At 37.6% G+C, this 21,107-nt stretch overlaps 2 protein-coding genes across 2 annotated transcripts; one reads left to right on the top strand and one right to left on the bottom strand.

Moving 5' to 3' along the window:
* The first annotated feature begins 4,320 nt into the window (after nt 1–4,320).
* Nucleotides 4,321–7,700, top strand: LOC110625905 (caffeic acid 3-O-methyltransferase). Its single transcript, XM_021771599.2, has 4 exons — nt 4,321–4,897; nt 6,709–7,019; nt 7,111–7,175; nt 7,245–7,700. Exons 1-4 carry the CDS (start codon nt 4,479–4,481, stop codon nt 7,545–7,547), a joined length of 1,098 nt encoding a protein of 365 aa, XP_021627291.1. The 5' UTR covers nt 4,321–4,478; the 3' UTR covers nt 7,548–7,700.
* A 1,128-nt stretch (nt 7,701–8,828) lies between these two features.
* On the bottom strand, nt 8,829–9,346 carry LOC122723116 (protein DOWNY MILDEW RESISTANCE 6-like). Its single transcript, XM_043954072.1, has 2 exons — nt 9,140–9,346; nt 8,829–9,062 (listed from the first exon to the last, which is right to left on the bottom strand). The coding sequence occupies exons 1-2, from the start codon at nt 9,344–9,346 to the stop codon at nt 8,829–8,831; spliced, it is 441 nt and encodes a 146-aa protein (XP_043810007.1).
* Between the last annotated feature and the right edge of the window lie 11,761 nt (nt 9,347–21,107).

Here is a 21,107-nt window from a genome sequence, read left to right as displayed (position 1 = left end):
AAAGCTTCTAGACAGTCCTCTGTCCATTGAAAGTTCAGGACTTTCCTCAGCTTCTTGAAGAAAGGTAGACATCTTTCTGCTGATTTGGACATAAACCTGTTGAGTGCTGCCACCTTTCCTGTAAGCCTCTACACATCTCTTACACAAGTTGGCTCAAGTATTGCCAGTATAGCTTCTACTTTCTCTGGGTTTGGCTCTATGCCCCTTCCACTGACCATGTAGCCCAGAAATTTTCCCTTTTGATGAAGAAAGTACACTTTTTCAGGTTCAACCTCATTATGTATCGTTGCAATGCCCCAAAGACCTCTTCCAAGTCGGCCAGATGTTGCTGGAAGGTCTGAATTTTAACTACCATATCGTTGACATATACTTCCATGTTTCTCCCTATTTGATCTTTAAAGATCTTATTCATCAACCTTTGATACATTACCCCGGTATTTTTCAACCCGAAAGGCATAGCCCTGTAGCAGTATGTCCTATCTTCAGCTATGAAGGAGGTCTTTTCTTCGTTTAACCTGTCCATAGGGATCTGGTGATACCCTGACATAGCATCTAGGGACGATAAGTAATCAAACCTGGTCTTAAAGTCAACCATTTTATTAATATCTGGGAGGGGATAACAATCTTTAGGGCAGACCTGATTTAAATCGGTGAAATCTATATACATTCTATATTTTCCATTAGCCTTTTTTACTAACATAGGGTTGGCTAACCACTGTGGGTACATTACTTTCCTAATAAACTTGGCCTCCTCCATCTTTTGCACCTCTTCTATCATGGCTTGTTGCTTCTCCTTCCCAAACACTCTCTTCTTCTACTTTACCGGCTTGTCCCCAGCGAGAATGTTCAGTTTGTGGGTCATCACGTTAGGATCAATCCCGGCATGTCTAAGGGCTTCCAAGCGAAGCTTGAGGCATGTCCTCTAATTAGAGCCATCACAACCTCCTTTTGGTCCTTTTCAAGATCTGAGTTGATGCTAAAGACCTTGTCACTTTCGTCCTTGGACAATGAGAAGGTCTCCATTTTATCTACTGGTTCAGTCCTGGCCTCTTTCTTCTCATCTCGGATCTCTATGACTTTAGGGTTTACCTCTTCCAGTTGGGTGCTTGGTTCCTCCACTGTGGCCAGGTACACGGCTCTGGCCTCCTCCTATCTTCCCCGGACTACCCCTACCCCTACTTCCATTGGAAACTTCATGATCAGATACCAGATGCTGGTTACTGCTTTAAAGTCGTACAACATCGACCTTCCTAAGATGGCATTATAGTTCAAAGGTAACTTCACCACAAGGAACACTGCATAGTGAGTTCGGGATAGAGGTGATTCCCCTAGGGTGAGGGCCACTTTTACTTTCTCCTCTACTACAATTGGAGTCCCCCCTATCCCCTTAACTGGAGTCTGGTCCTTGACTAGTTGTTTCTCGGCTATGTTCATATGCTCGAAGACCCGGTAGGGCAATAGGTTCACCTTGCTGCCCTCGTCTACTAAAACCTTTCGGACCCTGAAGTTATGGATGACAACCTCTATGACCAAAGCATCATCATGAGGCATCTGCACCCCCTGGGCATCATCCGGAGAAAAAGAGATGGTCATTGGGGAATGCTTCACAATCTACATTACTTCGGCATTTGCTTCCCTCCCCGTTCCTACTTCTCTTCTTCCCTCTTCTACTCATACGACTTCTAGTCCCTCCTACAATCATGTTGATTGTCCCACTGGAGTGTCATTCATTGGTCCCCCTGCCTGTCTCTGGGGCCTTTTCCCTACTGCATTCTGCTATCGTCTCTGGCCTTCCAGTTTTTTCATGAAGTTCCTGAGGTGTCCTCTCTTAATGAGCCTCTCTATCTCATTTATTAGCTGGTAACAATCATTTGTATCATGGCCATGAGTCTGATGGTACTGGTAGTACTTATCCGAGTCTTTCTAGTTGCTTCTGCCTTCATCGGCTTGGACCACTGTATGAAATCCTTGTCTTGGACTGCCACGAGCACTATGACTTTGGACGCATTCAAGGGAGTGATTACCTCGGGAATCCAGTGTTGATAAGGTCTCTGCTCCTTTCTCTCCCACTGATATCTGCTCAATGCTTCAGGCCCCCGGTCCTGCCTCATTTCCTGCCTGTCTAGCTACTTATCCTCCCCAGTCTGTCTTCTGTCTCGTGCTTCCTTGGCAAATCTGCTAGTGGTCAAGGCATCATCTTGCTTTATATATTTTCTACTCTCTTCATCAGCTCTGCCAAGGTGGTGGGCGGCTTTCTGCACAGCGATCCAAAAAATTATGGGGAGGTAGTACCCTTTTGCATGGCTTCTACTGCTCTGGCTTCGCCGAGCTCGAGAATTTGTAAAGCCTCAGAGTTGAACCTAGCCACATATTCCCTCAGAGATTCATTCATCCTCTGCCGAATTATTTCTAAGTAGCTCGTTTTCCTTTCGGCTGGGACCCCGACATGAACCTGCTAATAAACACGCTGGCTAGGTCCATAAAGCTTTTAATGCTTCCTGCCTCTAGGCTGTTGAACCATGCTTGGACTGGCCTAGTAAGGGTGGTTGGAAAAACTTTGCACATCAAAGCATCTGAGTGGGTCTGCAGCTCCATGAACGTCTTATAGTTCAAGACGTATTCCCGGGGGTTTTCAATGCTGTCATACGCAACCATTGTCGGCATCATGAATTTTTTGGGGATGGTTTCCTTCTGTACCTATCTCACGAATGGGGATGAGGTTGGTAGCAGAAGGTTGCTGTTGTCTCATGCCCCCAGTTTTGCTAGCAGTTGCTCCTTCAATCTCTCCAGCTTTTGATCTACATCTACCTGTTGTCTCCTTGGCCTTTTCTTCAGGCGGTAGTTTCTCTCCAACTCTTCACTTTTTGACCTTTTTGTTGGCTCAAAAAAATAGCTTTCTGCCCATCGTTCTCAAAAAGCTCCCTTACTACTCGGCCTCTTACTTTGGCCACAGGCTCATTCCTTCTGTTAGCTTCTCCATCTCAATCGCCTATCCTCCTGCGGCTTTGCTGAAGGGCTTGGTGGTTTAATGTGGGTTAAGACTCATTAACATTGAACCCTTCGGTTACTGGTGGTATGCTCAATGGAGTACTAATTTTCCTTTGTTGCAACATCTGCCCTAGCCAATAAGCAGTGCTTTAGAGTTGGAGAGCCATGTTTTGTAGTTCATGTCAAATAGGGTGGTTAGAGGCATAGTCCCTGCTGAGCTTAGTGAAGGGTTAAACAACACAGGTGGATGATTCAATAGGGCGGTAGGCTGAAAAATGAGAACTGTGGTCCTTTTTTAGCAGAGTTCGGATTATTTGGGGTGTTTTCAATATGATTTTTGCGGTGATTGACCATGAACTACAAAACATGATAACTCTAATGACGAAAAAATCTTCTTCGCTCCCTACAAACGGCGCCAATTGATATCCTGAGATCCAATAGAGGGTAGGCTCAAGGTATGTATTTATGAACTTGGTCTGGTTGGCTCATATCTTCCTTCTTTTATCCTTTTTTCTTTTATTCTCTAGTGATGCATAACCGTCATTCTGCCCTGGTATACCCTGAACCACCTAATCTCCTCACTCACCTCCCATTTATGTATGCTCCTTATCACTCCAAAGTCGAAATCCAATGTCCATCAATTCAGCCTTTCTGTATTCACATATTCGATATTCACTCAATTTAATTTTTAATTAATCGATTTTGGTACAATTTAATTGTAATTTATTTGATTCATATATCGCCTCACTAATTTAATTTTTTATTAATAAAAAAAATCTAGGTTATATTGACTTTGGTTAAAGACTTCAAAAGGGAACCAAAAATCAATGTGGTTGGTCTTGAACTGGTTCAAGGCTTGAACCAGCCCCCATAGGAATCTACATGCACATCACCAAAACAACATCCTACTTTTTTTTTTGTCTGCCTTCCCCTGGATATTTAACTTTTTCTTTGATACTTTGACTTCTTAGCTATTAAATCATAAATTAAAGAAAAAAAATTTTAATTTTATATAAACAAATTAATACCTCAGAGAAAACCTTCTCTCTAGGTATTAGGGAAAGAATTTTTAATAATAATTAAATTATATAGTTTAAATTAATTCTCTAACAATAATTTCCTAACTAACAACTAAAAAATACCAAATGAATTTGAATATGATTTAAGGATTTTTCAGGTTTTATTGATTATTTAAAATTAATTTCAATATTTATCTTATTAAAAAATATTGCTAATTATGATCTAATAAAAGTTATAATTTACAAATTATTTGTTAATTATACAGTAATTATACAAGTATTTAAATTTAGTTCATGGTTTGATGGGAACCTTGACCTTTTTCATGGGGGCCTATAGCTCTAGGGAGGTAGTTGAGCAAATCACCACGTATATAACTACTTCGACACCACTCTTCTTGAAACCCATATACCAAAAACTCTTTCTTTTCATTCTCTTCTCTCTTCTTCCGTCTTCTTGAAACTCTGTTCATCATGGGTTCAACCGCCGAAACTCAAATGACTCCTACTCAGATCTCAGACGAAGAGGCAAATCTCTTTGCTATGCAACTAACTAGCGCATCTGTACTCCCTATGGTCTTGAAATCTGCTATTGAGCTCGACCTGCTTGAAATCATCGGTAAAGCTGGTCCTGGTGCGTTCTTGTCGCCGACCGACATCGCTTCTCAGTTGCCCACCAGCAATCCAGATGCTCCAGTGATGTTGGACCGTATCTTGCGACTCTTAGCCAGCTACTCCATACTTAAATTTTCTCTGAGAACCCTTCCTGATGGCAAAGTTGAGAGGCTGTATGGTCTTGCTCCTGTATGCAAATTCTTGACGAAGAATGAAGATGGCGTCTCTATTGCCGCCCTTTGTCTGATGAACCAGGACAAAGTCCTCATGGAAAGCTGGTAATTATCTTTAATTCTCATCTTATAGTTTAGAATTAAGCTTAATTATGGAGGAGGCAATGATGAATGAGGAATTAGGAAAGGATTACCACGCCTGAAATGAAATGATCTTTGTCCACTGCCACTTGCGGTTTACGACAAAGAATTTAGCTGCCCACCAATTTCGTCACTTTCTCAATTTTCATAACTAGTCCGCAACTAAAACTTCACCTACCACGCACGCGTGTATACATTTTTGAAAATCACACGCACCGTTTTCCCATTTTCACTCTGCACCTCCTTTTCAAGTTATATATATATAATATTTTTAAAGTTTTAATATATTAACTTTTACTTTAAAATTATATTTGATGATATATTTAAAGTTATTTTATATTTGAAATTATGCATGCAATAAATATATTAATTTAAAATAGTTAAATTTAATTTAATATATTTCGGTTATAAAAATTTTAAAATATTAAATAAAAATATTTCAAATAATGTTTTGAACTGAAAGTAAAATGATGCTTTCTGCGTATTGGAAAATTTTTTACTGATTTTCATTGAATATTTTATAACAGATAAAATCAATTCATCGATTATTTTGATTAAGATAATTTTGCAAAGAATCAAAAGATTACACTTAAATAAAAAAGGAAGTTTATTTTTCTTATTATGTTTTATTTTATTTCATTTTGTTTGAAAATTCTAAATCAAATGGTAAATACGAAATTTTATTTAGAAAGTTCAATTTGTAAAATAAAATATATAAAATAAATATATATTTAAAAAATTTATAAAAAATTATAATTAAATTATAATTTATTTATTTATTAAAATATATTAATAACATTTTCATTTCTAAAAAATCAACTTTTAATAATATTTATTATAGAAAAAAAAAATTCACTAAGCGGTAACATATAAATTCATAAAAAATATGATTAAAGTGATATAATTATTTAATATAATATTTATTATAAAATTTATTTTTTAAAATTAAATTATCTAACTTATAAATTATAGAAATAATATTTTCATTTTATTTTTTTAAATTTAAATAATTTAATCTATTATCTATAAAAATAATACTTGAATTATTTTTAAATATTTTTAAATTTAAATTATCTAATTTATTACCCCTTAAATTTATATTTTTAAAACTAAATTATTTTTTAAAAATTTAAATAGTTCATTAAACTCATTAATTAATAAAATATTATTTATAAAATACTTTTATTTATAAAAATTTAAAATTTAAAATTTGTTTCTTAAATAATTTTAATTATATAAATAAATTAAAAATTAATTAAGTGAGATAATTTCTTCTTAATAATAAAAATAGCTTATAAAATTAAATTACACAATGAATCAATAAATTTAAAAAAAATTTACATATTGGAGTTAAAATTTTAAAGATGGGAAATAATTTTTTTAGAATAAAAAAATAGAAAATGGGAGGAATAAAATAAAATAAATAATTAAAATTAAATGAATTAAATAATATTGAAGGTAAATAAAGATTTATTTGATAAAAAAATTAAAAAAAATTAATTTTATTAAGTACAAAATATTTGGATGGAGTAATTTTAAAATAAATACTAACTAATAAATTTTTTAAACAGAGATTTAATGATAATTTTTCTACTATATCTAAAACTATCTAAATATTCCTGCAAAATTTGAAAATTTTTAGAAGGCCCATAGCTCCCATGCCCCACCGTGGATCCGTCCAGTAAACAATTACATTGAATTCAAACACAAAAACAAAATTTTATGCAAATCTAAAATGCATGATTATAAGAAACCAATGGCTGTGTTGATTATAGGTATCACTTGAAAGATGCAGTTCTTGAAGGAGGCATTCCATTTAACAAGGCATATGGAATGACAGCATTCGAATATCATGGCACAGATCCAAGATTTAACAAGGTTTTCAATAAGGGAATGGCTGACCACTCAACCATTACCATGAAGAAAATTCTTGAGACTTACGAAGGCTTCCAAGGCCTTTCTTCCATTGTGGATGTTGGTGGTGGAACTGGAGCGGTCCTCAGCATGATCGTCTCCAAATACCCTTCAATCAAAGGCATTAACTTCGATTTGCCCCATGTTATTGACGACGCTCCACCCCATCCTGGTATTTAGGAATTCTCTTCCAAACTCCATGATCTTCTTCTTAATATTCTGCTTAATTCTGAGATAGTCATGAGTTGTGATGTTGGTTGTAGGAGTGGAGCATGTTGGTGGAGACATGTTCGTTAGTGTTCCTAAAGGAGATGCCATTTTCATGAAGGTAAGCTTGCAACTATCCTGTTGAAACCTTTTGCCGAACATGTAATGAGCGGTCATGATTCTTTTACAGTGGATATGCCACGACTGGAGTGATGAACACTGCTTAAAATTCTTGAAGAATTGTTACAATGCGCTGCCACCACATGGGAAGGTGATAGTAGCAGAATGCATTCTTCCGGTGGCGCCAGATAACAGCCTCGCCACCAAGACAGTGGTCCACATTGATTGCATCATGTTGGCTCACAACCCAGGTGGGAAAGAGAGAACTGAAAAGGAATTTGAGGCATTGGCCAAGGGAGCTGGATTTCAAGGTTTCAGAGTGGTGTGCAGAGCCTTCCATACCTATGTGATGGAATTCTTGAAGAGTGCCTGAGAGCATACTTTGGATTTTTTAACTTCTGAAGTTTGTGAAATGAGATTTTCAAATGTTGCTTTCACAGTATATGTAATTTCTGTAATAAACAAATGAGAGCTACGACACGATTGTAATACTGTACTTCTATCAAATAAATTGCTTACTTAAAGATGTTCTCTGCGTGGCATGTGGATGTGAATTTGTCTTAGCATCCTTGTCTTACTTCAACTTGATTCATCATTGCTCCAAATAACTCAATCAAATATGTGGAGTTTGGCTCCTTGTTGTGTCTTCTCCTCCAGTGGCAGTGGTACCAATAATTTCCTTTAACACAAATCATCCCTTCCTTGGCACTATGCTTGTGTTTTCTAGCTCTCCTCCAGTGGCCTTTCTTTGTGGAGTAGCAATTGGTGAGACTCGCCTCAATTGTGGCCGTCGGCTTCTCTTGGCCTTCATCTACGGTGTTCTCTCCGCGAAGATCTGGTAGCAGCAACGCTGGTTGCCCTTGGTATTTGGATCCTTTTGTGGTAACAGGTGGTATTATTTCAGTGGGCAAAACAGAGACATTGTCGGATTTGGAGGGAGAAAAAACTAAGCAAATGAGTGAGAAATCTGCTAGAACAAGATCTGATCTTTTATTTCTTTCTTTTCATGCATATTTTCAGCAAGACAAGCCTATTTATAGAGTTAAACTCACATGGTTTCTACCTAATCAAATGAAAGAGAAATGGAGCACCCTACTTAGAATACTAGTCTTACAAGCTAATCAATCATACCTATTTTGCAGCTAACACAAACAAAATACAGAAACTAGAAATTCTTGGAACTTGTAGAAAATTTGAAGCAAAAATATCACTTCCTTTAACAGACCTCAAAAGTCATGACTTAGCTTCATGCCCTGCAAACAAAAGAGCTCTGTCTAAAAATTATTTAGGAGTAAGGGATCCTTATAACTGACGATGGACCGAGGAAGAACATACAACATCACCACATGTTTGAGGAAATGCCTAAATACATCTTTTCTGTTCACCTCTGTACTTATTGGTAATGTTAAATCTAGACCATTTTCAATCTTCTATCCAAATCGGTCTTGATTTTGTATGTTTTCTGCTAAATTAAGCATTCACTTGCTTGAATATCATAAAAAATTAGACGATTGATGCTGAGCATTAACTTTATTTGAATATTATAGTGCAGTGTCCCTCACATTGAATGACCAATGTCCTTGATGGTAACATATATAGGAAATTTGCAGAAATAGATAAGAATATTCAAACAATGCTCTTGAATATTAGGAAGCTAGTTCTTGAAAAGTTCCAAACAATGCTCTTGATCCAAGTTCCTGCTCCAAAACTTTTTATAATATTCAGCATAAGTGAAATCCCTATACATGGCTCCAACTCCATGTTGAGTTGCTGGGCTAATTACAGAATCATCATGTGGGCAAAGGAAGGAAGCAACCGACATCCTAGCTTTTTCTGCATTAACAACGGCTCTATGCCATACACTTTTGTACTTGCCATTACTCAGCGCCTGCAACCATTCATTCAGTTAGCATAAATAATCAGTTGAGATGATAAGATTGTTGAATAAGAATATATGCTGCGAACTTTCTTCAAGCAATCTGTGATTGGGGTAACGATATTGCTGAAATTTCTGATAAACCGTCGATAGAAAGTAGTAAGGTCATAAAAGTTGTGATTTTCAAAAATAGTTTCGGGGATGGGCCAATTCCGTATTGCTTCTACTTTCTTTGTATCAACATGTATCCCTTCTGCATTAACAATGAATCCCAGGAACAGCATGCGCTCCGTCATATAAATGCACTTCTTAAGATTAATAACTAGGTCACTTTCTTGCAAGGCTGTTATGATTTGACGGAGATACTATAAATATTCTTCTTCGCTGCGACTAAAAATTAAGATGTCATCAAAATAAACAACCACAAATTTACGTAAGAAAGGACGCAAAACTTGGTTCATGAGTCGCATAAAAGTGCTAGGTGCATTCGTCAAACCAAAAGGCATAACCAACCACTCATACAAGCCTTCCTTAGTCTTGAAGGTGGTCTTCCATTCATCTCCCTCTTTGATCCGAATTTGGTGATAGCTGCTTTTAAGATCGATTTTAGAGAAGACTTTAGACTCAAATAGCTGATCCAGCATGTCATCCAGTCGTGGAATAGAAAATCAATACTGAACTGTAATTTTGTTGATGGCCTTACTATTCACGCACATTCTCCAAGTCTCATCTTTGTTTAGAACTAATAGAGCAGGTACTCCGTAGGAGCTAATGCTCTCCCGAATATGCCCCTTCTTCAGTAATTCTTCCTGTTGGAGGATTTTACTTACCTTTGGACTTATCTTATAATGAGGCAGATTCGGTAATTTTAATCCAGGAATAAGATCAATCTGATGTTGGATATCCTGCAGAGGTGGAAGTTTGGATGATTCCTCTACTATCTTAGGAAACTCCTTCAACAGCTCTTTGATGGTGTAACCGCTACCGGCGCTAGGATCCAGGTCGACTTAAGGCCGCCGGGACCCGTAGCAAGCCTAACATGCAATCCTGAAAACCTGTTTAATCCCATACATGATCAAGAAAATTCATAAAAATTTAAAACTTTTCTTTCGTTCATACACCAACTCAACCTGTGCATGCACTGTATATAAATATAATCATAATCATGACCCCTCTTTGGGATCTCATCAATGCCCCAATGGGCGATACATCATAAGTTGAGTTGGTTTTGCATAATCATCATAATACATATAAGATCATGTATTGAAAGGGATATCTTAAACATATAGTCAAGCACAACCTCTAATCCTCAAAGTCATTACATACCTAAAACTGTACTTTTACATAACATTAATACATTTATCATGTCCACACTATCTATTACATACACATGACTTTATTACTCTTATGGATCTCCTGGTCTACCCTGTACCTGCAATCCTGGGGAAAATGGGAGAGGGGTGAGCTACTAGAGCCCAGTGAGCAGAATAATAAAAACATTTAAATCATATGGATCATGGAATGCACCACATCACAGCTAATCACATCAAGGATGAACTTGTCACCAATAGCCCTCAACATAGTCCAACTGTGCCAGAACGTAGAATGGGTCCTGGTCTTTCCCTTACATAGCATAACAATACAGTGTCCAACTGTGCCAGAACGTAGAATGGGTCCTGGTCTTTCTCTTACATAGTGCCAGCGAACGTAGAATAGGTCCCACTGGTCTTACATTCCATACCGTACATATCACATCGTCATACCATAGATCGAGGGCTTTGGATCATCCAACGTTCATCCACATCAATCAACAATAAAGCATGCAATGCAACATATTCGTGAATTCTAATGCAAACAACCTAGTATATCTCATGGCATTCATGATGCGTGAAACATGCTGAAAAGTCCATTATTTACTTTAAAACATGATAAGTTATTCCACTCACCTCTGGGTAGCTTTGACCAGACACTGGAGTAGCTGACTCACTGCTGGGGTCCTCGGTTCCTCGGATCCGAACCTACACAGGTGGACTCAAATGAGGGACCAAACAAACAAGAACATAACTCTAAACTACTCCCCAAAAACCCCCTAAAACATCATAAAACAATCATAGAAAAACATGCAAGAGAGGGCTGGACAAGGCACTTTCGGTGGTAGGTTCGGCGGCCGAAAGTCCCTCCAGAGCCGAAAGTCAGGCAGGTTCGGCGGCACCTTCGGCGGCCGAAACTCCCAGACAGAGGCGAAACTCATGCATGTTCGACGGCACTTTCGGCGGCCGAAACTCCCAGACAGAGACGAAAGTCCTCTTTCGGGGGCAAGCTTCGGCAGCCGAAGGCTGCCTCCACAAGCATGTTCGGCGGCCGAAAGTTCCTTCGGCTGCCGAACCTGGTTTCTCCCTCAGTGGCAGAAACTCAGCTCTTCTATGCACATTGCCTCCAAAACTACCCAATCATGCATAAACCTATTCTACAACATTCCCAAACATACACAAACAAGCATACAAGTTCCTAGGGGCATCAAACCAACAAAAACCCCAACTACAACACAACAAGCAACTCACATTGTTCATAAACACATATAAAACCCATAAACCTAACTATGAGCTAAACATGCATTCTACCCCATAGATCTACTTAAAACTTGCTTAAAACATGCAATGAGCTTAAGATCGGCTCTTACCTCGTGGAGATCGAGAGAGAGATGACCTAAACTCGGAGATGGGAGGGGTTGAGTTCCCTTGAACTTCAAGGCTCCAAAACTTTGCTCAAAGCTTGAAAATCTTCAAAACAAAGTAAAAACTCATGAAAATCGAGTAGGATTGGAAGGAAAGAACTCAAGATCGGTGAGGGACGGCGGAGAGCTCACCTTGGCCGGAAATGGGGAAAAAGTTCGCCCGTTTTCGGCTAAGGGACCTTTTTATAGTGGCTGGCCAGGCCACGTTCGGGGGCCGAACGTGCCTCCGCATGCATGCCATGTTCGGTGGCCGAACTTGAGGTTCGGCGGCCGAACCTGGACTTTCCTCACTTATGCTTTCGGGAGCCTAAAGGCGCTCCCGAAGGCATGCATGTTCGGCGGCCGAACCTGAGTTTTCCTCCAAGATTATTTTTGTGCAAAAACTCATTTCTATTTTACTTAAAACCATGAAATACCTTAAAACATTTTATGGAAACATGTTTCTACCCTACTAGAGGCCTCCGACATCCGAGATTCCACCGGACGGTAGGAATTCCGATACCGGAGTCTAGCCGGGTATTACAGATGGGTGGTGGTAAAGATGGTGCATCCTCCATTGCACATTTTGCTCTCACCAATAAAGCCAATGTGCCTCCAGATTTCTCAACTGCACCTGATAGCCTCTGCACTCTCGTGAAAACAGCAACATCATTCTTCCCTTCCACTTTAGAATGTTTCGCAGAACCGAAAGACAAGATAATAATCTTCTTTTGATTCCACGTGAATATGTATGAATTCTCCTTCCCCTTATGCAAAGCATCAACATCGAATTGCCAAGGGCGACCTAGCAAAATTTCATAGCAATCAATATCCACAACATCACAATTAACAGGTTCAGTATAAGATTTACCGATCGAAATAGGCACACTGTAGATTCTGTTAACCTCAATTGTCGGACCTTCCTTAATCCATCTGACTTTGTATGGCGAAGGGTGCGGCTGTGTAGGCAACTGCAATTTCTCCACCAATTACTTAGCAATCAAATTCTCACAACTGCATCTATCTATAATTATTCTATAAATTGCCTCTCCTACTCGACACTTTGCCTGAAAAATCTTTCTCTTTTGCGTCTCATCCTCTTGTTTTGTTGAGCATAAGATTTTCTTCACCATATAGGTGACCTCTCCATCTTCAGAACCAGCAATAGATCCGTCATTGTCATCCACTTCCTCATTAGTTTCAACTACCTGCTCAACTACATTAATCTATTGGCGATCAGTATTAACTCCTCTACATTCTGGATAATTATTTGATCGATGACCAGGTTGCCTGTAGCGGTAACATATGTCTCCCGTTGGCTTCTGATAAGGATTGGTTCTGCTTCCTTTGTTTGCTGTAGTGGTGACTACCTTTCCTTTACTGTCTCTCATTTCTTTCATAGTATTATGAGGATTGCCAGAATTTACAACCTTAGAAGGCTGCCCACTGTAATTGCCTCTATACTGTTGCATCCCTGTCGAACCAGAATTTCTGTAATTAAAATTCCGGTTGTACGGCTGTCGTAACTGCCAATTAGGGCTGTAAACGAACCAAGCTATTCGTGAGCTATGCGAGGCTCGACTCGATAAAAGCTTGATCGGGCTCGATTCGATTTCTAAATGAGCCGAGCTCGAGCTTAATTTTTAGACTCGTTTATTAAACGAGCTAAACTTGAGCTCAGTAGTATTCGACTCGTTAAGGTTCGCGAGCTGACTCGTTAAGAGGCTCGTGAACAGACTCGTTAAGTGGCTCGTGAACAGACTCGTTAAGAGACTCGTGAATAATCTCGTTAAGATACTCGTGAACAGACTCGTGAACAAACTCGTTAAGATGCTTATCGAGCAGACTCGTTAAGATGCTTATCGAGCAGACTCGTTAAGATGCTTATCAAGCAGACTCGTTAAGATGCTTATCGAGCAGACTCGTTAAGAGACTCGACTCGATTCGATTACACCCCACTTATTCTATTTATCATATATATTGTTAATTTTTATATTTCCATTTCTTAATTATATAACTATGTTATTAATTTATATATTTATTTTTCATTATATGTCTTTCTAAATAAACACCCATTTTAAACTATTAAATCTCTTAATAAACTATTGTTATTATTAATATAAATCAATATGATTCTATTGATAAAATTTGAATATAATGTATATATATAATTAATTATATAGTTTAAATTGATTATACTTATATTAATATATTTATTTTATGTAATATTTTATATTTATATTAGATATATAGTATTTTTTATAAAATATAAAATAATTTAATATAAATTTTATATTTAAATAAAAATAAATAATAATATATGAATAATGAAATGATGATATATGAATAATCAATGATAATATATTGATAAATTTTATATAAAAATATCTATTGATATTAACAATAAAATTATACAAATTTAATTAAAACTATGTAATTTTTTTTAAAAAAAAACTCTCTTTCTCCCACCTGTATAGACGGTTTATATATAGATTTATATATTTATTATATATATTTTAATTAATTTTTTATGTAATATAAATATTTAAATAAATAATTATTAAATTTAATATTATATTGTTAATTTTATATTAAATATATTTTATATAATTAATTAAAAGTTTATTATTAGTATTTGAAGATTATTTTGCATGTGAGGTATTGAAAGTTACTGAAACAATATCTTCTATTCCACGTCGAAAACTTATAGAAATGGAGGGGTGAAACTCCTCTATAAATAAAGATATCACTTTCTATTGTATTTTAAATTAAGGATTTAATTACAATAGATTTTAATTAAATAACATTTAATTTTATTAAAGTCTTTTTTGATCTTTTAGTTTAAAATTTTAATATTTAAAAATTTAAATGAATTAAATTTTGTTAACGAACTTTTTAATTGAGTTTTCGAGGTCGAGTTTCAATTAGACTCATTATTAGTTTAAACAAGTTTTTTAATCGAGCTTTCGAGTTCGATTTTGAATTAGACTCGTTATTAGTTTAAACGAACTTTTCATGAGTCGAGCTCGATTATAGTATTTAATTTTTGAGTCGAGGTCGTGCTTGAACTCGAGCTTATAAAATTTTTTAATAAATGAGTTTAAACTTTATAAAACTCGACTTGACTCGGCTTGATATGATTACACCCCTACTGCCAATCAACACGCTCTTCTGCCCTTTTTTCCATCTCAATAGCATCTGCCAAGGTGAAAATCGTAGCTACTCCCATCATACAGTGAATTTCGTGATTCAGGCCCCTTTGATAATGAGCAACCTACTGGGCTTCATTCTCACAGTTTTCACACCTCGCCTGCAACCTCAAAACTCTTCGGTATATTCATCCATCCTTCGGTTTCCTTGTATACAGTCATGATATAGGTTATACAAAACCTGAGCGTGATTGCTAGGTAAGAACCGTTGTTCAATCATCTGCTTTATTAACACCCAATTTCGTATGGGTTCCAGCCTCCTTCGATAGCGTTCGTTTTGAATCGAATTTCACCAGGTTGTTGCACTCCCTTTTAACTTATAGGCCACAATTGGAATCTTATGATCCTCTTCCACGTTTATAACTTCGAAAAAATGTTCAACCTCTGCCAGTCAATCAAGAACAGATTCCACATTCAATAAACAAGAAAAGTTTTGAAGGTCTATCTTGATCTTGTAACCTTCCTGATAATTCTGTTGGAGATTTGTAGGCACATGATTGATGACTACAGGTGATACGGATCCAATAGAACAAAATTTTAACAATAGTGCGGAGCAAACTTATATCATTCAAATGGATCTAAGAGGAGTTCAAAATTATATTCATATAATCCATATATATTTGGGGCGTGCTTCAACTCATATGGGACAGATTTAGTGCAACACTTGGAATCATAGGCTTAGGAAGCCTAATCAAACCTATGAGCTAAAACTACATAAAGGGAAGGCTAAAGTGAAGATCAAGTAAGGCTTTTGTAAAGATTCAGGTTTGTTATGATGGGCTTACTATGTTTTATTATTTAAACACTTGTTTTATTTTAGCTTTGTTTGGGCTTGTATTCTGGCCATATTTTATCTTTTAAGTTTTAGAGTGTTGAGCCATGTATTTGGGCTTATGTTTTAATACTTATGTGTTTGTTGTATTATTTTAGAGTGTGATTAAGGTTGGGCCTTATATGTATTTCGGCCAGGCCTAAGAAGAGTGTCTTAGTGTTTTATTTGTTTTCTCCTTACTATATAAGGATAAGAAACAGTTGTAAGAGGTAGCTTTTAATCAAAATTTTTAGAATTCCTTTCATGCTTTTAGCGTGTATTGCTTTGACTGAGAGTGAGGATTTGCTTTCATCAATTGCACCAGGAATCTTGGCTAACTTATCAACTATTTGTTGTGGCATTTGTAAAATTCTCATCTAAATCCTTCGATCATTGGTGTTTCAGCTTCTCTAGATTTGGGGTGCCATAGGATATCAAATCTTTGGATTCCGTATCTACTTGTGCGTGTGGGTTTGAGGCTTGTGTCATAGGGTTCCGCGTCAGTTGGTATCAGAGCCAAAGTGAGGTAAATTCTGATTTATCTTAGGATCTAGGGTTTTTGAGTTTTTCTTTTCTTCCTTTTTTATTTTCGGTAAAAGTTTGTGTATCTATGGCTACACCTTCTTGATTATTAATCATCACAAAAAAACAATCAAAATCCAAAAAAATAAAATAAAATAAAATAAAAAATCGCCTTTGCCTTACTTATCTTGATCTAGCCGAAATTGTGATATGCTTCATTTTTATCTATATTTCTTATCTATCTCAATTGATTGCTGTAATTTATGGGAATCAATTTTAAATTTTGAATTGGGTTGAATCCAGTTTAGGAGACAAAAGAAATCTGCCTATTCCTTAAGGTGCACATTTAAGGCAACTGCATCTAAATTGATTTGATATCAAATCCTTCTTTTAATGCAAGGATTTTTGTCCATGATGCTGCACTGAGTGAAATTTAATATTTTTTTATTCTATTTGTGGAGTTTTGATATTTGCCTTTTTTTGGGGAGATTTAAATAGATCCATATTTAATTTGCGTAGGTTCATTTTTTATTTGAATTCTAAGTTTCATTTTTTTGTTTAAGCTTGCTTTTACTTCCTTGACATTGCTGGAATATTGTTTACTTGTGTCTATACTCTAGGTGATATTTTTCAAGTAGCACAAATCCTAGTTCTTGTGTTACTTTCCAAATTGTCAGCGTTTTCTTTCTAGTTTTGTATGCTTCCTTCTTTCTTTATGTTTTCTTCTTTATTTCATTGAACGCACCTTGTGGTTGGTTGACCTTAGTTTCTGAAGTGCAATTAAAGAATCAGCAAAAGAGTGGTAAGAGTGCAAAGACTTGAGTGCTTTCTCTTCTAACACAATATTTGCTAGTTCTTCTTATTCTTTGTTGATTTAACGTAGGATGAGTAAAGAAAAAAAATGTATTGCTTGTTGAACATGGTGAGATGCTTATTGCTAGGCGTGCTCTAAATATCCAGGTTAAGGAAGAAAGCCTAGAACAACGGAAAAACATATTTCACACTAGGTGTTTGGTTAATGGAAAAGTGTGTACTCTCATTATTGATGGGGGGTAGTTGCACAAATGTGGCTAGTGTGTATATGGTGGAGAAATTGGGCTTGACTTCTATTAAACACCCTAAGCCATACAGATTGCAATGGTTGAATGATTGTGGTGAGGTTAGGGTTACACGTCAAGTGGTTATACTATTTTCTATTGGTAGGTACAAGGATGAGATATTGTGTGATGTGGTACCTATGCAGGCAAGCCATATGTTGTTGGGTAGGCCGTGGCAATATGATATAAAGGTGCAACATGATGGGTTCAATAACAAGTACTCCTTCACTTATGAAGGACAAAAGGTTATGCTCGCTCCTTTATCACCTCAAGAGGTATATACTGATCAAATAAAGATGCTGGAGAGGAAGAGGGAGGCTTCGGCCTTGGCCGCAAAGGGGAGTGAGAGCTTGAGTTTTGTGGAAAAAATGAGAGGAAAGAGTGAGTTTGAAGATAAAGAGGCTGAAAAAGAATCAAAACTAGTTCAAGGAGGGAAGATGGAGAAAGAAAAGGAGGAAGAAGAGGCTAATGTTCCAATCTCAACTTCGATAGAGATTGAACTTGAAGAGGAAGTTGTAACGCATGAATCTAATGTAGTTATTCTTGAAAATTCCATTAATGAGCTTATAGAAGAGGTTGTGAATGATGATGAACATGAGGAGCACGTGATTGATGAGGTGGAGGAGGTGAATGAGACTGTTTTGGAAGTTGTAGAGGAGAATGGGTCACATCCACAAGATCTTTATATGATTAATATTTTTATGTCTAGTTCATTTGTTCTTGATGTGCAGGTTGTTGATGCAAACATCTATGACGAAAGTTTTATACTATTTTCACCTATTCAAGAGGATGTCTTTAAAGATACATGGGTGCCTAAAGCTTTCCTTCTTGACATAAATATCAGCAAGATTCGAGGACGAATCTTTTCTAAAGAAAGAGGGAATGATACGGATCTAATAGGACAAAATTCTAACAATAGTGTGGAGCAAACTTATATTATTCAAATGGATCTAAGAGGAGTTTAAAATCATCTTCATATAATCCATATATATTTGGGGCGTGCTTCAACTCATATGAGACAGATTTGGTGCAACACTTGCAATCATAGGCTTAGGGAGCCTAATCAAACCTATGGGCTAAAACTACACAAAGGGAAGCCTAAAGTGAAGATCAAGTAAGGCTTTTGTAAAGATTCAGGTTTGTTGTGATGGGCTTACTATGTTTTATTATTTAAACACTTATTTTATTTTAGCTTTGTTTGGGCTTGTATTCTGGCCATATTTTATCTTTTAAGTTTTAGAGTGTTGAGCCATGTATTTGGGCTTATGTTTTAATACTTATGTGTTTGTTGTATTATTTTAGAGTGTTATTGCGCTTGGGCCTTATATGTGTTTCGGCCAGGTCTAAGAAGAGTGTCTTAGGGTTTTATTTGTTTTCTTCTTACTATATAAGTGTAATACCCGGCTAGACTCCGGTATCGGAATTCTAATTCTCTGGTGGAATCTCCGTCGAAATTTGGAATCTCGGATGTCGGAACCTCCTAGAAGGGGTAAAATGTGTTTTTTCTAAAATGTTTTTACATGTTTTATGGTTTTAAGAAAGAAAGAATTGAGTTTTTGAAAGAAAAATACCAAGAAAGGAAAACCAGGTTCGGCCGCCGAACCTCATGTTCGGCCGCCAAACATGGTAGAGTTGTGAAGGTACCTTTGGCCCCCGAAGGTGGTCTGGCCAGTCACCTATAAAAGGCCCCATGTCCGAAAATGGGCGAGTTTTCCTCTCCATTTTCGGGCAAAGGTGAGTCCATGCCCTTCCATGGTTGATTTTGATGTTTTCTTTCAATCCTTCATGGTTTTGATGGGTTTCTACCTTTGTTTTGAAGTTTTAAGCTCAAAATTAAGATTTTAGAAGCTTGAAGACCTCCGGAGTTCATTTCCTCCTAATCTCCAAGTTGGGTCATGCCTACTCTCGATCTTCAAGAGGTAAGTGTTGATCCTTGCCTTCTTTTATGTTTTAAGTAAGTTTTGAGGGTTTTTAAGGGTGTTTGATGCATGTTTAGGCTAGTTGTAAAATGTTAGGGTTATGTTAGTCTAATGAGAAATGTGATGCTAAAGGTGATGTTATGTTGGGGGTTTAGGCTAGTTTATGCCCCTATATGCTTGATGATGTGTTTATGCATGCTTTTGTGTGTTGAATATGAGTTTGGAGGGGTTTGGGAGGCTAGATGTGGGATGGCAGAATCGGGTTCTGCCACCCAAGAGGATCCAGGTTCGGCCGCCAAAGCAATGTTCGGCCGCCGAACCTGCCTGTAGAGGCAGTTTTGGCCGCCTAAATTGGCCTCCGAAAGTTTGCACTTTCGGCTCTGGAGGGGAGTTTCGGTAGCCGAATCTGCCGCCGAAGGTTGGTGACTTTCGACTTTGGAAGGACCTTCGGCCGCCGAACCTGCCCCCAAAAGTGCCTGACTTTCGGATCTGTGGGGACCTTCAGCCGTCGAACCTACCGCCGAACCTACCGCTGAAAGTCCCCTGTCCAGCCTTCCTTTGCCTGTTTTCTATGCATGTTTTAATGATGTTTTAGGGGGTTCTTGGGGAGATATTTAGAGTTTTGATAGAGTATGTTTGGTCTCTCATGTGAGTCCACCTGTGTAGGATCAGACCCGAGGAACCGAGGAGGCCAGCAGTGTTAGCTGTTCAGAGTCAGTCCAGCGTCAGTCAGAGATGAGAAGAACTGAACTCTATGTTTTAAAGTAACTAAATTTTAAGCATATTCGTGCATCATGAATACCATGTTATGAATTAGGATGTTTTGCATTAGAATTCACAAATATGATGCATTGCATAATATGCTGTTGATGTGGATGGATATTGGATGACTCATTAGCCCTCGAGATGTTATGATGATTAATGAAGTCCAGGGCTGCCCAGTTTCACGCATCCTGGCATTATGTAATGAAGTCCAGGGCTGCCCATGTCCACGCGTCCTGGCATTATGTTGCGTTTAAGAGGAAGTCCTGAGGAGCTCCGTCGAGAGCCGGGCACATTAGATATTTAGAGGGTTATTGGTGACAAGTCCATCCGTGATGTGAATTGTTTGTGTTGTGATGCATTTCATGAAAGCATATGTTATTAAATTGTTCTAATGTTATGCTCACTGGGCTTTAGTAGCTCACCCCTATAATACCCGGCTAGACTCTGGTATCGGAATTCCTACCGTCCGGTGGAATCTCGGATGTCGGAAGCCTCTAGTAGGGTAGAATCATGTTTTCATAAAATGTTTTAATGTATTTCATGATTTTAAGTAAAAAGGAAATGAGTTTTTGCATGAAAACAACCTTGGAGGAAAACCCAGGTTCGGCCGCCGAACCTCAAGTTCGGCCGCCGAACATGCAGGCATTTCGGGTGTGCCTTAGGCCCCCGAAGGCACAAGTGAGGGAAGTCCAGGTTCGGCCGCCGAACCTCAAGTTCGGCCGCCGAACATGGCATGCATGCGGAGGCACGTTCGGCCCCCGAACGTGGCCTGGCCAGCCACTATAAAAGGGTCCCTTAGCCGAAATGGGCGAGCTTTTCTCCCCATTTTCGGCCAAGGTGAGCTCTCCGCTGCCCCTCACCAATCTTTGAGTTCTTCCTTCAAATCTTTCACGATTTTCACAAGTTTTCATCTTGTTTTGAAGATTTTCAAGTTTTGAGCAAGTTTTGAGCTTGGAGACCCAAGGAAGTTGAGAATCTCCCATCTCCAAGATTAGGTCGTCTCTCTCTCGATCTTCAAGAG

The sequence above is a fragment of the Manihot esculenta genome, chromosome 1, assembly GCF_001659605.2.
Source record: "Manihot esculenta cultivar AM560-2 chromosome 1, M.esculenta_v8, whole genome shotgun sequence".
NCBI lineage: Eukaryota > Viridiplantae > Streptophyta > Magnoliopsida > Malpighiales > Euphorbiaceae > Manihot > Manihot esculenta.
This window is presented reverse-complemented; position numbering and strand designations above follow the sequence as displayed.

Excerpts from the sequence above, each read along its gene's own strand:
- LOC110625905 (XM_021771599.2), top strand. The coding sequence starts at position 4,479 with ATGGGTTCAACCGCCGAAACTCAAATGACTCCTACTCAGATCTCAGAC. Across the intron at positions 7,020-7,110 it reads CGACGCTCCACCCCATCCTG|GAGTGGAGCATGTTGGTGGA; the intron begins GTATTTAGGAAT and ends TGTTGGTTGTAG. Across the intron at positions 7,176-7,244 it reads GAGATGCCATTTTCATGAAG|TGGATATGCCACGACTGGAG; the intron begins GTAAGCTTGCAA and ends ATTCTTTTACAG.
- LOC122723116 (XM_043954072.1), bottom strand. The coding sequence starts at position 9,346 with ATGACGGAGCGCATGCTGTTCCTGGGATTCATTGTTAATGCAGAAGGG. Across the intron at positions 9,063-9,139 it reads TCACAGATTGCTTGAAGAAA|GCGCTGAGTAATGGCAAGTA; the intron begins GTTCGCAGCATA and ends GAATGGTTGCAG.